Raw genomic sequence first — 15,426 nt, forward strand, 5'->3', positions numbered from 1 at the left:
CAAGGTCAGGAACCCCCCTAACTGACATTTACTGGGCCCCATGCTAAGTATTTAATTATCACAGCAAACCTTCGAGGGTAGGAAGTGGGATTGCCATTGCACAGTGAAGGAAACCAAGGCTCAGAGAGGCTGAAGCACCTGCCCAAGGTCACACAGCCAGTAAGCTGGACTTGGGCCTGTGTGCGCAGCTCCCACTCTTCACCGCTGCACCACACCACCCGGCCAGCTCTAGAGGCACGACTGCTGTGCTGAACAGAGGCGGCAGATGCGCGAGAATGTGGACTGGGCAGCGCCAGGGGCTGTTCTGGGTGAAAGATGGTGGTTAGCAAGACCACCCAGGCATTAAGCCACTTTTCATGAGCTCCTCCTCTGGGCCACGGGGCAGGCAGTGGCCACATCAGCACACACATAAGTGGTCGTGACAGCAGGGGCCTGACCTGGCCGCGAGGTCTGGGCAGTGAGGCTGACGCTGCAGGTGGCGGAAGGACAAATGGGCATTAACAGCATGAGCACAGGGCAGAACACTGGGTGTAGGAAACAGTGGCCACAATGTCACAACTGGAGGACCTGCAGGGCAGGAAGGTAAGATGTGTGAGAGAAGGAGCGGGGCCCTGCCAGCAAGTCTGCCCTGAAGGGTGGGCACCGGCACCACCCAGGTTTTCTTTGGGGGCCCCTGGAGAGCCCCCTGGCATAGGTCAGAGCGGAACTCACGCCCATTTCTGAATCTGAAGCTGACCTCACGCGCTGTCACTTGTGAGTGACTTCAATGAGGAAAGGCATCCTTGGGTCGTTTATTGGCATAAACAGAGTCAGTCAGGGCCAGCGTGCGTGGACTGTGGGGCCAGACAGACAGACAGACAGACAGACCTGGGTTCTGGTCCTGCCTCTGCCCCCTCCTCGTTGCTTGCTTCACCTCCCTCCCTCTGAGCCTCAGTTTTCTCATCTGTAAGATGGAATGGGACTAGGAATGGTGCTGACCTCCCGGGGCAACCCTGAGCAGCTGGTGAGCCCCCGAGCCTCCAGCGAGGGTTTAACGGGACGTCAGAGTGTGGCGTGTGGTGTCTGGCATGCAGTAGGAGCTCTTTAAATGGTCGCAGATGTGGTTGGTCGTGTTCTCGGGGGGAGTCAGCGAGATGAAGGGCGAAGTGTATAGCGCGCTGTCGGGGAGTTGAGGTGGAAGGGGGAGCAGGATCCACACAAAGGGCATTACTCATTGTTCTTTCTTGTGGGGACATGATTTTATGTGTGTTGCTTGGCCAAGCCGCCCGCGGGGGCGTCTAGCGCAGAGCAGACTGCTGCCCTGTGGGCCGTCCTGGGGTGAAAGTGGCCTGGCGTTTTCTCCGTTCCTCCCCCAAATGCTTTTATAGCCCGGCAAGGGGGTCCCGCTGACATGGGGATGACCTGCTCTAAATGAGCTGCCACCTTTTCCTCGGGTGTCCTGCAGCCACAGTCCCTTTTCCACGGATCCCTTGCCCCTTGGGGCGGGATGCCTCCACTGGTCCCTGCCCCCCATCCCACCCAGACCCCCTTGGGGAGGCCTGCAGAGGTGGGAGTGCGTGCAGGGGAGCGTGGTGCTGCTGTGGCTCCCGGGGCCTGCACTGGATTTGGTCCCCACACCACCAGCCGTCCGCAGGCCTGGAGTGGGGACGAAGGCGCCTGAGTTCCTGGAGCTGCTGGCTGGTCCCCTGCCCGCGCCCGGGCCCCAGTTGGAGCGGCTGCTGCGGCAGAGCCTGCTCTGTTTATTTGTGCTCCATGGGGAGCTCTGGGCGGGCCACCCCTCTCTCCCTTCCTCCAGGAAAAGAGAGGGGGAGAGGAGGCCGGCCCGGGGGCAGTTCTCCGCAGGGCTGGCTTTTCCTCTGACTCCAGCCTCTCCCCGGCCAGCGATCCTGGCTCCTTCGCTCCCTTCTCTCCTTTCCCTCCAAAGATTACTTCACAATGGCCTGGAAGCTCTGGACACGGGCTGCCTGGTGGGAATCCCAGATCTGCCCAGATTTGCTCCAGCCCTAACCTCTCAGAGCCTCAGTTTCCTCCTCTGTAAAATGGGGATAGTCGTAGACCCATCTCTAAGGGCTGCGGGGAGGAGCCGTCGGTCTGACGCACGGCAAGTGCTCAGCGCAGTGTTCATGTGCCTGTGATTACCTGCTGAGCCGAGACCGCCTTTGCTCAGTGGGAACATGACTTGGTGGGAACTGAAAGCAGCCATTCTTAGCAAAGGCTCCCTAAAAGGTTTGCTTTGACCCAATCAGGTGGGGATCCTGAGGTTCAGAGACGGGAAGGGTTTGGCCCAAGACCACACAGCCAGTCCACGGCAGGGCCCCCGGCCAGACTCCAGCGTCCGCCTCAGCTGATCGAAGTCATTCTGGGGTGGAGGTTGGGGGTAGTGGCGGGGTGCCACGCTGCCGACTGTGGACTGTGGACCCTGCCCTTCCTTGTCTGTCTCCTGGGGGGCGTTCCGCTGCACAGGCCCCTCGGCGTGTCTGCAGGAGGAAGGCAGGAATGTGATTGCTCATTGTCTGCCCGCCTCCCTCCCAGGCATCTGCAGGCAGCTCAGACGGGAACCCCTTCTCCAGCCCGGCCACCTGGGGCAGACTTTGTTCCTCCAATGCTTCAGGGCCCTTCCCCGGGGCCTCCATGGAGCCTGACTCAAGGACGTGGGAAACTGAGGCCCAGAGAGGTCAAGCACATGGATTGAGTTCACACAGCAGCCAGAGACTTAGATCCATCACAGAGGAGAGATGAGCCCAAGGGGTCTGGTTTTGCTATAAGCTGAGGCGCTGGGAGGCATCACTGACCCCCATTTCATGGTTGGGGAGATTGAAGTCCAAAGAAATCAAGGGAAATGCCCTGAGGCCCTTAGCTGGTGCAAGATGTAAAGAATCTAATGTGCCATAGAAAGATCTAATTTCTGGTATGAGATGCAGAGAAGCGGTGAGGGAGCAACAGCAACCAAGAAATGAACTTGAGAAAGGAAGTCTGTGAAATTTATTCCAGCTCTTCAGTGGAGGTAAACAGAATGAGGAGCATTCCTGATTCCAGGAGCAGCCCGGTGGGGATGCACCCTCAGAAGCCCAGCCCCAGGGACCCAGGAACCATCCTTCCCAGGCCGGCCTCTCACAGCATCCTCTTCTCTTTCTCTTCCCAGGGCGACATGGGAGTTTTGGGCCCGATTGGCTACCCAGGACCCAAGGGCATGAAGGTAAACAGGACCCACACCCCATTTGGCCTATTCTGGGCCTTGTCCCAACTGGGCACCCCCTGACCCATTTCAGGCCAGAAGGAAGGGTGCCCTGAGACAAGGTTGGGGGAGGGGAGGGGCGGGGGACACTCAGGGAGGTGCTGGAGTGGAAGCTGGCAGGCAGGTCAGGAGCTGAGAGCCAGTCATACCTGTGTGTCCTTGATCCAGGCATCTTTATTTACAGCAGTCCTGGAGCTGAGCATGTCTGATGTGGTTCTGGAGCTCAGGGCACTGAAAGTCCAGCGTGGCCGTCACCAGGGGCATAGAAGCCATAATGGCAAACCGCAAACTCAGTACATCCCTGAGTGGGATGGCGTGCAGGAGAAAGATGGGCTAAAACTGCCAGGACCACGTTCCGGGATGACCCTGTTTGGCCAACACACATGACACTGCTCATTAGGCCCATTGCCCCGCCAACACCCTTTGCCCCTAGATTTGTCCAGAGTGCTGTGGTTCTCGAGTCAGCGGCCCCTTCCCCTGCCCCTTCAGTCCACACCATCGCCCTTGGAGCTGGGGGTCATTGCCCCCTTGTGCAGATGAGAAACCTGAGCCCTGGGCTGGGGCATCCAGCACGGGGTCACACAGCGAGTGAGTCGGTGGGTTTAAGCCGGGGGTCCTGGCTAGGGGTCTTCGAGCCTCCCTCACAGCTGGACCGCGGCCTCTGTCTTGCAGGGGCTGATGGGCAGCATGGGAGAACCCGGACTGAAAGGTGATAAGGTGATCTGAATACTCCCTTATTGCACTGTGTTTATCTGCATGCGACCCCTTCTGCCTCGACGCTGCTGCTGATTGCTCGCCAGGTCCACTCTCCTGTGCCCTCCCTGCCTCCCCGCGGGCCCCCCTAAATCTGTGCTCCCCAGCTGCTTCCTCGTAACTCTGGGCGGGGCTCAGACAGACGGTTCTGGGGGCACGCGGCCCTTGGCAGATAGAGCGTGGGGGACCACTGAGGCCAAGGTGGGGGTGAGGTGGAGCCGGCATCTGAATTTGGGGAGCAGAGCTGAGGCCAATGTCCCGGCTTTGAGACCGAAGCCACCATGGAAGCAGAGGGTGGGGGTGGGAGGCAGAAGAGGGAGTATTGCTGAGATGATGGGCCCCTGGGGCCAGGATGGTGTGGGGTCCAGAGACCTCTGCCAGGCACAAGAGGAAACATCCATGTAAACCGCCCGCATTGGAATTGGGGGCCCAACCCCAGGGAGCACCTGGGCCGAAGATGCAACAGGAAAGCCAGAGGCTGGCTCCTGAGCTCCTGACCCGCTTTCCTCCCAGCTGCCATGGGGAGGCCACGCTTGCTATGTGTCCTGTGCACAGCCCTGCCACTGAACTCGTACTGTCTCATGCTGTGCCAAAGCAGAGCTGGGGGTGGGTCGGTGGGCCCTGGGGGCCCAGAGTGGGGCAGCATGTGGCCTGGGTCACGCAGCACCTGAGTGACAGACATGGGGGGAGGGGCAATGCTCCTAGTGCTCTGCCCTGTGGCCACCCTCCTGCCCTCGCCCCTCAGTCTCTTGATAAACCAGGCACCCCAAAGGGTCTGTGGGAGGGCATTCGGGCAGCACCCCAGTTACCACAAGCCTGCGAGGACCAGAGCCGCTCAGCTGCTCCCGTGGCCAGGCTCCTTGTGCACCTGTCTTCAGATGCTCGGCTCCTCCTAAACCTGAGAGTCAGGAACAGGCACCAGTGCTGGGCCCCGTCGGAGTGCTCTGCTGGGATTAACCCCCCATCCTCCAACTCCCTGTGAGACGGGAAGCTTGCCCAAGCCCACGGCGCTGGTAAGTAGCGTCAGTATTTGAACCCAGGCATCTGGCTCCAGAGACCTCGACCACGAGGCAGAACTGAGGTCAGAAAGGCAGAGCTGATGAGACCCTCAGGGGCCACCTCCTCCAGTGCCTGCATCTCATAGCTGGCGAAACAGAGCCAACGAGGAGAAGAGATGCGTCAAATGACGTTCAATGATCTGTGGGGCCCTTTTAGAAAATTATAGCTGCTGGACCGAAGTGGGCATCCTCAGATTGTCTTCCCCACCCCAACCTGTCGGCAGCTGAGGGTACAAGGCTAACACAACTCTCCATCTGCATCTACCTCTTCCATCTCCTCTGTCCCCGGAGCCCCGTGCTCCTCCCCCACTCAGCTCTGCCCTCTGGCGCTGCCCTGCTGGCCACTAAGGGCGTGACCTCTCCTCCACCGTCCTCTCGTGCTGGATGCGGGGGTTCCCCACCGCTACCCGTTTACCCTGAGGTCTGAGACATCAGCACGCTGGAAATGTTGAAGTCATGGACAAGGGAGGAAGGGAGGCGGGGAAATGGGAGTGCAGGCAGTGAGCTTTTTATAGGCTCTTTGCAGAGCTGGCCTCCAGCTCCCTGTTTCTTCAGGAACATGGAAATAAATGTGTTACAGAGAACTCGCTGGCTCGCTGACTGGTGGTGCCTGGGACATTGAGAGATGTGAAAGCTCTGGAAAAAAAAAAAAAAAGAGGAGGAGGAAGTTATTTTCCTGCCCATAGTTTTCAGGAAAATCAAATAAGCCTTTGGAGTTTAAAAGAAAAGAAGAAGAAGAAGAAGAAAAAAAGAAAAAGAAATCTCTTTTCTGCCCTTTTGGCTGGAGCAGAGTTCTGATCAGTGGCCCCCCCAACTCCCCCGGCCCTCCCCTGGGATGACGGAACCATCGTTCATGTTCTGTGGTCATCTTGCCTAGAATCCTAGATTTTCCATGACCAGTCTGGCCTCGGGCCCACTTACAACCACTTGGCTCACTTTGCCTGCATGGAGGCGCTTTCTGGAACGGAGCTCCTATTCCAAGCCCAGCTTTCTCCAAATCCATTGTCCTGATTTCTTAGGTGCCTTTTAATCTTTTTTTCTTCTTTTTTTCACTCCCTCACTCCTCCTTTGGACATTGAAAAAAAAAAGAGTTTTCCTTGGTTCCTAAAACTCTGGGATGTTATACAGGATTTTCCAAATCGGAAAAACCAAAGGAAGTTTAAAACAATTTTTCTTTTTTTTGTTCTGGCTTTTATTCTACCAAGGAAGTTCTGCTGGGTCATGACCTCAGCTGCACGCGGTGGGTTCTCGCAGATTCTCTATTCTTCCTGGGTTTTTCTCCCCATTCTTCCAACTGCTCCAAGGGCTGTGAATGTCTGGAGGTTCTGGGGCCAATGGGCTGTTGGTAACGTCCGCCCTGGAGAGCTGGAAATGATGAGGGCTGTGCCTGGGGGTTCCGGCTCTAAGGAGAAACATCCCCTATCTGGTTCTGTGACAGCTTGTTTACCAGGACGTGGCTGAGAACAGGGAGGGAGCAGACGAGAACTCTGACAGCCAGAATCAGTGTCACCAAGCCTGTGGGATACGTCATCCTGGAAAAGAAACACTCAGACCTAACTCGAGACCGGTTTACTCGCTGTTTACACATGGTCTTAACAAGCCAGGCGATCTGGTTTCTCACGCTATCGCTGATTAAAAGCAGCTAATTAGAAGAAGACTGAAGCACATTGCTGGCATAGCAACTCCCACAGAAGGAAGAAGTGACAGCTCACAGACTGGTGGTGAAAAATATCAAGTGACAGATGCAAGCACTTGGAAACCATAGTGATGTGGGGTCATTGTACAGTCTGTGCTCGCCCCGGGGGACATCAGTTGATGATGAAGAGGTTGAAGGATCAAGACACGGTTCCTTCCACCTGCAAGTGTCGGTCCTCCTGGACAGGCCGGGTGACACTGGGTGGGTTAGCACTGTTAGTGGTGTTTTCGGGCATCTGAGCAACTCCAGGCAGATCTGCAGATGGGCCAGCTCGGTCCCCCCTCCAAGGGCCTGCCTTCCCCAGCCAGGCTCTCCCAGGGAGGGGCTGCCCTTTTCTCTAACAAGGCTGCTGCTGGTCAGGTCGACTTTGGGAACAGCCTCAGCAAAGCTGTCCCTTGCCAGTGGGTCTGGATGTGGGGAGGCTTCTGGAAGCCACTGTGGTCTCCGTTGTAACCTTCTTTGCTGGTGTGTGTTTAGGGTGAACAAGGGGTTCCAGGTGTGTCAGGAGATACCGGATTCCAAGGAGACAAGGTAATTGCATCAGATTCACCCCGACCCCTCTCTTCTCTGGCTCTGGCTTCCTCCCTAGGACCCATCATGGACCAGGACCCACCTGCCAGATGGCTTCCTTTCAAACAATCCTGTCCTCTCCCTCCTCGCTTTACCCTCTCATCCTCTCTTCTTGGACTTGACAACGGCCTCCTGACTTATTCCCAGGTCCCCAGCCTCTTCCCTCCCAGTCTGTCTTCCTCACTGCCACAAATGGTTCTGAGGGCACGGCTCTGCTCTGTGCTCACAAACCATCCATGGCTCCCCACTGCTCCCAGAGTGAAGGCCTGACTCCTCCCCAGGACCCCAGAGAGCAGGCCCCTCTGACCCTCTCCTGCCCCTCGCCTGACTGCCCACTGAACTGCCCACTGCTCCTCCAGCTTCACACACGCCGCTGCTTCCCTGGCCCGGCCTCCACCCAGCCTCTGCTTGGCCCAGCCCTGCCCCATCTTTCAAACCCTGTTCGGATGCCATTTCCTCCACCTGCTCGGGAAGTGGCTGTTTTCCTTTCCGAGTGGCTTGAGCAGCCTGTCTGTCCCTCACCTGTGACGGCACCTTTCTCCCCTGGTGGATGAGGACTTGTGCCAGGTGGCGGGTTCCTTAGGGCTATGGCCCCAGGCTGCCCTGGTGCGACTCAGCTCTGCATCCTACACAGGACCGTGAGCATTTAGGACGCATTTGAGTGAGCGAGTGAGTAACTGGCCTGAGTGACTGACTGATGAGTCGAGGCGGCCTGCCGAGGCCGGCTCCTCTGTGCCTGTGTCCGGCACCATGTGGCCACATCTGGACCTCACCCAGCCAGTCAATGAGGCCCGGATGTCGGCAGCTCTCCCCGTCCTCTTCCCTCCCTCCTGGCTGGCCTGTCCTGACCCAGCCTGGGTGTCTCTGGGTTGCGAGGCACGCAGGCCCCGCTGCTCCTCCTGGTGGGCCCCAGTCTCCCGTCGTCTCCAGGGGGCTCAGTGCCTGCTTAGAGCCCCAACATCCTGGGTTCCAGGATGACCTGCTGCGGACCGGGGATGCTGTCTCGCCTTTGCATCCTTGGGGCCGAGCTGGAGGTTGCGAGCAGGCCAGGTGAAGGGGGAGCTCATGCCCCCCGCCCCTCAGGGGGTGTTCTCCAGGGCTCAGGCCGGCAAAGGTGAGCCACTGTTCATCTGACCGTGTCTGTTCCTCACTAACCCCAGCCTGCTCTGGGTCTTTTCCAGGGAAGCCAGGGACTGCCAGGGTTCCCGGGCGCACGGGGGAAACCAGGGCCTCTGGTAAGTGCCTCAGCTCTGGGACCCCCAAACCTCGCACTCTCTGAACGGTCGTGGAATGTGGCCGGGGGCGCCTTCACATCCGGGACCTCATTTGCTCCTGCAGCAGCTCCAGGAGGCGAGCAGAGCAGGCAGGAATGGGGATTCGCCCATTGTACAGATGAGGACCCTGAGGCCCAGAGGGGCAGGCACGCACCCAGCGTCCTGGATGGGCCTCCGTCACCGACGCCGGCAGAGCTCTAGCAACAATCCAGGGCTTTCAACGCCTTGTAAACTGTAGTAACATTGTTATTAACGGCAGCGGGTGTCACTGATTCATTGAACGTTACTGTGTATCCGGTCCCTCCCGTACTGTATCTGTTTGAAGTCTGCCAACAACCCCAGGGTTAGAGAATTATCGCTGCTCCCATTTTGCAGATGGGGAAGCTGAGGTTCCGCACAGTGGAGTGACTTGCCCAGGATCCCATGGCTGGGAAGTGTAGGTGGCGTTTGAGAGGAGCTCCTTTAGTCATCTAGGCAGATGGCATTCACGTACTCCTGAGCTTTTCCAACCACCCACCGCCAGGAGGATCAGACAAGGGGTCAGTGGAAGGTGGACCCTCGCTCACCCTCACCTCCCTGCCCTCTCTTCCCCTCCACAGGGCAGAGTTGGAGACAAAGGATCCCTCGGGTTTCCTGGGCCCCCTGGCCCCGAGGTATGTAATGCCCTATTTCTCTGTGTCTGGCTGCTGTCCTTGGAAAACCAGGGCCCAGAGATGGGGAGATACTGATCAGAGGTCACACAGCAAAGAGAGATGGGACTGAGAATAGAAATTCCAAGACCAGCCATCTTTCCTTTTCTGCTCCTGTGCCCCTGCTTCCTCAGGGCCTCCCCATGGCAGCGGCCTCAGAGATGCTTCACAGCTTTGTGGCCACCTTTCCAGCTTCCAGAAAAAAACATTAGGGAGCCCTTTGAGCTCTACTGCCTGGGTGCTTCACAGGAGCTCCCCATGTCCAAGCACCCGGGAAGAGTTTGGGGCTCAGAGCTCCTGGGTGTGAGAAGCAAGAAGCAGATGTGAAATTCTGGTGTTTGAATGGAGGATGAGAAGTAGTGAAGGACGGCTGTAGCATGAGTGTCGTCATGCTGGTTGAGTAGGTGGGACCCTGGGAGTCTCAGATGCACGTGATCATGAGCCTCGGTTTGCTGAATGTCCACCAACTGGCCCTCACGTGCAGCGGAGTGAGGCGGCTGGCGGAGCATCTCGCCCTCCTCTGTCTCCTGCGGGGACCAGCTCGGCAGCACGGGGCACGCAGCGCCTGGGCCAGGACTGCAGGGGGGTCTCAGCCAACCCCGCCCGCCCACAGCTCCCTAGCCTGGGGCCCTGCTCCCGCGCCAGGTCTCAGAGACAAAAGTCTGGCTCTGCCCTTCTCCAGACCCTTCCAAGGATGACTCCTGGTATCGCCCGGATAGAGGGACGAGGGAGCGTTTCCTGAAAGTTACAAGCGCTGACTTTCCGCTGTGTTGACTTTGGCCGGGACACGGTCCTATCTTTAGACAACTGCAGTTGGCCTCTCCTCACGGTCCTCATCCCTTCCCCTGGTCACTGCGGAACCAGACTCTTCTGAGAGTCCGGCTTTCCCAGCCGTCTGGCCGGTGAGAGTGGAGGGCATGTGCGCTCCCACATGCTTATTAGACACCCGCTCACGCCAGGAGGCTGTGTCGTGTCTTCGGGATGAGGGCTTGTTGAATCACTCCACAACTGTGGGAGGGAGCTAGGACCACCCCCATTTTACAGAGGAGGAAAACGGGTCACAGAGCAGGAAGGGACTTCCTCAGGGTCGCTCTGCGACTTGTAGCAAAGGCTTTCCCCTTCAGCTTTCTCCTGGGTCCCTGGACAGATCGGGGTCTGCCCCTCCTGGCTTTGTGTTCTGTTTGGATGGGCTGGTTCAGGCTCCAGACGATGGCTCTGCTTAGCGGAAGATAGATGCTAATGAGCGTGTCAGCGGCTTCCGGGTCCTCCCCTCCTTTCCCGGGACCGCGGACGGGAGCGCCAGCTCTCCAGCCCCGCGTGGATGATCTTTCATTCCTCTGCGGCCTGATCTGTGGGAGCAGCAGATTCTGCTCAGCATCCCGACCGCCAAGATCTCCCTGGACTTGGGCCCACCCGAGGCACACTTGTTTTCCCAGGACGTGCGACCCAGGCTCATTCTGGATGCAGATTTTTATTGAGCACTTACCAGGTGCCGGGCACTGACTAAGTGTGTCGCTCACATTATTCCCTTCAAGCCCTAGAACAGCCCTGTGAGGTGGATATTAGGGTCCCCATTTTACAAATGGGGAAGCTGAGGCCCAGAGAGGCCCAGGAACTTGCTGGGGGTCACACAGTAAGTCAGGGGCAGAATGGGATTTTGAACCTCTCATTTTGGAGAAAAAGACATGGGTCTTTGGTTTCCTGTGTTAGCTCCAAATTCAGGACCATACCTGCCTTTACCAGGGGGAAAGGTGAGAGGATGTTTGAGCTGGAATTTAATGGGAGTTACCAAAAGGTCAAAAGAGGAAGGAAAAAAAAATGCAACTTACAAAGGCACAATGGGAGGGGGCATTTTTGTCTTAGGGATTCATGTAAAAAGGCTCTGGTTTCTAGCTGGCAGGAAAATGAGGGAGCAGTGGGGATGCCCCGAAAGTGAATGGAATTCTAGGCTGAATTAACAGAGGTATTACACCTAAAACAAGGAAGAGGATGTTCCCATCCTGGCCTGTGCTGGTCAGTTTACACCCAGAGAAGCATGCCCTGGCTGCCTGACTAGAAGCTGCTGAAGGGACAGAGAAGGGCAGGCCTCTGGGAATGGGGTAACTCATCTCCAAATTGTGACCACTGTGGAAAGAGGGACCCCCTGTGCTGTGTGGGTCCCAGAGGGGCAGCACAAGGTTGTTGAGGGGGAAGGGAGGGGATCTGCTCCGTGTCAGGAAGAAGGTTGCACTGCATGGTCATCCGTTGGCACCCGGCCTGGGCTGGGAGCAGGGAGCCCTTCTTGGCAGGGTGGGGCAGAGTCCGCCTGGCCAGGATGGGGGGGGGGGGAGGTTCAGCTCCGGATTGGAGGCACTGAGATTAATTAGATCAGCACTTTTCAGCCCTTTCAAAGTCACAGCAAACCCAGAACAGAATCCTCCCTGCGGCCAAAGGACGAGATTCCCTGGGCGGGGGATGGTGGCCCCGGGCCCGGCCCAGACCTGTGCTTGCTTGCTCCCATACTTAGTACTTTCCCGAATCATCTCCTCCTATTTTCTCAGCAGTTCTCTGAGGTGTAGGGCTGGTCCCAAGGTCCCTGTTCTAGAACCAAGGATCGCAGGGTCACAGGGGCTGACTGACCTGCCCTGGGTCACATCCCACGCAGGGTGACATGGAAACCCGGGTCGGTCCCCCTCCGAGACCTCTGCTTTTAGGACTTCCCTTCACGGTCCCCGTGGGTGACCCCTGCTCTCTGCTTCCCCTCAGGGATTCCCCGGAGACATTGGCCCCCCTGGGGACAATGGCCCAGAAGGCATGAAGGTGAGTCCCTGCCCCCCCGGGTAGCTCCAGCTGAAGAAGCCGACAGTCCTGCGGAAACCACAGGCCTCTGGGCTGGCTGCCTGGCTTGGACGGAAAGGGGGAATCCTGCCGGCCCGTGATGGAGATGCAGTGCCTCCTCTGAGATCCTTTTTGTTCCCTTGTCACCAGGGTAAGCCTGGAGCTCGAGGCCTGCCGGGACCCCGTGGGCATCTGGGGCCCGAGGTGAGACCGTCTGGCCCTGCCCCTGCCCGTCTCCCCACAGCCCCCTGCCTGCATTGTCTTGGGGCCTGGAGGCCTGAGCTGGGAGCCAGGGCCCCTCAGCCAGGACACAGCCAGTGCCGCCTCAGGCTCACCCTCCAGTTCGTCCCTTCCAGCCCCGCCTGTGACCCTTCCAGGAGCCCTCTCTGTCCTGCCCTGGCTGGCGGGTCACTCCGTCCCTCCACTGCACCCCCGTTGCCTTGGGGTTTTCTCTCTCTCAGAGCGGCTGCCCCCACTCCTGCTCACAGTGGCGCCGTTTATCGGGGTATTGATATGGTGGGGGGTGGTGGGAACTGTCAGCTGCGTTTTACAATGAGGCTCCAAGACTCCGAGGAGGCTGTGTCAGGTCCCGTGGTTAGTGGCAGGCAGGGGCAGGATTCGAACCCAGCTCTGCTTGAGCCCAAAGCCCATGACACAGACCCTGTGCGATTCACTTCTGTGCCCCTGGGAGCTGCCTGGTGGCATCCCCAGAGATACATGATTTGCACAGCTAGTAAGTGAGGAGCAGAGGGGTGAGCTGCTTCTTTACTCACACATGAGGAAGGGCGGTGATGAGGTCTCTACGGGGCTGTTAGAGCAGCAGCTAGAGGGCTGTGGGGCACCCCACAGGCTGGCCCCGGAGTTTGCCTGTGCATGAGGCCCTCCACCCCTCCCCTTGGCTCGGGCCTCCGTGACATGCAGCCCCGGCTGAGGGGTTGGGAGGCCCAGACCCGCCGTGACCACAGGCCCGCATCCGGCTGACGCAGATGCCTTCTCAGGCTGGTGCTGGGTCTGGCGGGGTCCCAGTGCTGGCTCGGGGAGCTGCCATGTGGGGCAGCTTTCCTGGAAGCTGGGGGGGCAGCTCTGGAGGGGGCCCCTCGGTTAGGCCTGGCGTGCTACAGGGGCACAGAGACTGCCTGTGCCTGTGGGAGGGTCTGAAGAGTCTCCATGGGCCAGAAGTGGTAAGGGAGGGGAGAAGGGAAAGACAGCCCCATCCATGTGCTCGGTCTACATGCGCTACCACTCAAGAAAACCCTCAGCATCCCTGCTACTTGCTCATGTCTTGCTCACATTGATCCATTCATACATTCATTCATTCTCCATTTACTCCCTCTCTTCGCTCACCGGGTGTCCATGGGACCCTGTGCACGCCCCTCCTGAGTGATCACTCGCTGTCGTCCAGGAGCTTGCTAGTCACCCTACTTTAGGACGATCCTCTCCACTCTGCACCATTTTACAGATAGGGAAACTGAGGCACAGTGAGGCTAAGGTCCGCCATTGGGTAAATGGCAGAGCTCAGAACGGAGCCCGTAGCTTTGAGCTGCACTCTGGGGCTCTATTCCCACAGCGTACGATGGCATTTGACTTCCCTGCCCAACACGGCCACAAACACGGGTGGGTCACATTCAGACAACACTGGGAACCCCATTTACATGGAAGTCCCCATGTGGGCCGGCCTCTGGGCCATGACTGGTGATGCTTCTGCCCCGGGTGGGGCCTGGTGGGGTTCCAGGTGCACCATTTCTCTGGTGCAGGCTGGCTGTCTTCTGTCCACCCCTTTCCCTCCTTACAGGAGAATTCTCTGAGACTCCCACTAGATTAACTTTCTCCCTTTTTTCCTCTCTCGTGCCTCCCAACTCTAGGGAGATGAGGGACCCATGGGGCCACCAGGGGCCCCTGGCTTGGAGGTGAGTGTTGCCGGCCTGGGGGAGGTGGGGTTTGCGGGCGCTGAGCCAGCTATGCGCAGGCAGGCAGCATCTGGGTGGTGCTCCAGAGAGCTGTCATCAGTGAGGGCCATGGGCCAGCCAGAGAGGGGACCAGGACAGACCCCAAGGGGGAGACACACGAGGCAGGAAACTGACCGGCTGTCCTTGCTCACCTACTATGTGCTGGTGCTTTGTATCCATTTTCATTCATTTGATTCTCCCGTGAGAAAGGCACCAGTTTTCTTAGTTTCATTCGAGGCATCGAGGCTCAAAGAACGAGAGGTTTAGCCTAGTATCTCACAGCCGGGAACTGAGGATGCCCTGCCGGGAGCCTAATCCTGCGTTCCCCCCTGCTCCAAGCCGCCTTCCAGAAGGTGCTTCTCCCACCCCAACCTCCATCCTCCCGGGCCATCGCGTAAACCTGCAGTTCATGAATCTTTTCCTCTCGGGACCTCTTTACCCACTTCAAAATGTTGGAGACCCCCAAATGCTTTTCTTTGTGTGGGTTACATTTATTGAGCTTATTAATTAAAATTGAGACATTTTAAATGTATTTATATCTTCATTTAAAATGAATCATAAACCCATTTCATGTTAACAAAAATAGTTTTATGAAAAATAGCTCTATTTTCCAAAGCTAAATCATCTAAGGAAAAGGGTTTTACTATTTTTGCAAATCCCTTTAATGTCTCACTTAATAGAAGTCAGCTGGGTTCTCCAGTCTGCTTCTGTATTCAATCTGTTGATGAACCCACAAGTCATGCAGCCTCTGGAAAATTCCACTTACATTCATGAAAGTGAGCATGACACAGGCAAGTGACATCTTAATATTATTATGAGAATAGTTTTGTCTTCGTGCATCTCCTGAAAGGGTCTCAGGAACCCCCAGGGGTTCCCCAGGCCTCGCTTTGAGAACCACAGGCATAAACGCTGCGTTCCCCTGTGCCGTTTATCTTCTGTCAAACCCATTCTGTTTCCTCACTCCTTGGAAACAGACTGGATCATCCCCATTGACAAACGAGGCCAGCGGGGAGGGGAGACTTGCCCGAACTGGCACGGCTGCAGACTCTCCCTGGCAGGCCTGAAGACATCAGGGCTCTGCCTTCCCACCCCCTGGGGCATTGTGGCCCTCCTTGCCCCCACAGGGCCTGGGGCCCTATCTGGCTCCTCTCACTCTCCTTCCTTCCTCTCTCTCTCTCTCTCTCTATCTCTCTCTCTCACAGGGTCAACCCGGCAGGAAGGGGTTTCCTGGGAGGCCCGGCCCGGATGGCTTGAAGGTGAGGGGACCTGGCAGTGACTGGACTGGGGAGGCTGAGGGAGGCACGGGGGAATGAGGAGCCAATGTATGAGGGCCCAGCACAAACCCCGAGCCCCATGGCCAGCTGTGAACAGCAGGGAGAGGGTCCCCA

General features: G+C 57.7%; 1 protein-coding gene across 5 annotated transcripts in view; it reads left to right on the top strand.

Moving 5' to 3' along the window:
* The window catches only part of COL27A1 (collagen type XXVII alpha 1 chain), a 142,186-nt gene that overhangs the window by 64,684 nt on the left and 62,076 nt on the right, over positions 1–15,426 (top strand). For all 5 annotated transcript variants that reach the window (XM_070596334.1, XM_070596333.1, XM_070596338.1 and 2 more), the window contains 9 exons: positions 3,143–3,196; positions 3,908–3,952; positions 7,220–7,273; positions 8,494–8,547; positions 9,186–9,239; positions 12,021–12,074; positions 12,243–12,296; positions 13,955–13,999; positions 15,241–15,294. In XM_070596334.1, the coding sequence (XP_070452435.1) occupies positions 3,143–3,196; positions 3,908–3,952; positions 7,220–7,273; positions 8,494–8,547; positions 9,186–9,239; positions 12,021–12,074; positions 12,243–12,296; positions 13,955–13,999; positions 15,241–15,294 (468 nt within the window). The remainder of the gene's footprint in view (positions 1–3,142; positions 3,197–3,907; positions 3,953–7,219; positions 7,274–8,493; positions 8,548–9,185; positions 9,240–12,020; positions 12,075–12,242; positions 12,297–13,954; positions 14,000–15,240; positions 15,295–15,426) is intronic.

This window comes from Equus przewalskii, chromosome 26 (assembly GCF_037783145.1).
Source record: "Equus przewalskii isolate Varuska chromosome 26, EquPr2, whole genome shotgun sequence".
Taxonomy (NCBI): Eukaryota; Metazoa; Chordata; class Mammalia; order Perissodactyla; family Equidae; genus Equus; species Equus przewalskii.